Source organism: Wasmannia auropunctata, unplaced genomic scaffold, assembly GCF_000956235.1.
Source record: "Wasmannia auropunctata unplaced genomic scaffold, wasmannia.A_1.0 LD271805.1, whole genome shotgun sequence".
NCBI lineage: Eukaryota > Metazoa > Arthropoda > Insecta > Hymenoptera > Formicidae > Wasmannia > Wasmannia auropunctata.
The window spans coordinates 1-471 of NW_012091085.1; the positions used below are offsets into that span (position 1 = coordinate 1).

The 471-nt window shown below is 43.7% G+C and overlaps 1 protein-coding gene across 1 annotated transcript; it reads right to left on the reverse strand.

Annotated features, from left to right (window-relative positions):
- Positions 1 to 4: 4 nt before the first annotated feature.
- On the reverse strand, positions 5 to 466 carry LOC105462059 (the record flags this gene model as incomplete). The annotated part of the gene is made up of 1 exon (XM_011708583.1): positions 5 to 466. A coding segment is annotated over one exon (462 nt), but the record flags the coding sequence as incomplete, so codon positions are not given.
- Between the last annotated feature and the right edge of the window lie 5 nt (positions 467 to 471).

A 471-nucleotide genomic window follows, 5' to 3' on the forward strand; every position in this document is an offset into this window, starting at 1 on the left:
CAAATACGTCGTGTCTCATTACTGGCAATTTGATATAAAATTCACCCGTCTTGGAATCGGCATTTGCAATTGAAATATCCAATTGCTCTTGTTCGCCCAGGGTTTCACTCTCTTCCTCGAAATTTATCATCGCCAATCTCTTCTCGACTTCCTTCTCTGTAAAGTGCTGCTTGTTTTGAACGAACTGGATAGGCGGCACTACACCTATGACACGCAGCTGCGACAGCTCGTGCCGAATAATTCCGGCGCACTTATGCAACGCTTCCTGGAGGACAAGTGAGTCGTTATTAGGTATGTAGTACACATTGACGTGTTTGAAGTCCGGAGTTATCTTGACATGGGTAATCTCTAGGCCGTCTTTTAAAATGTCAGACACTTGTCCCATCGACATCATGTCCGTTATATGCTCCATGAAAAGTTTATCTCGAATCATCATTCTGCGTATCGTATGCCGTCTTCTGCTTGAATAAA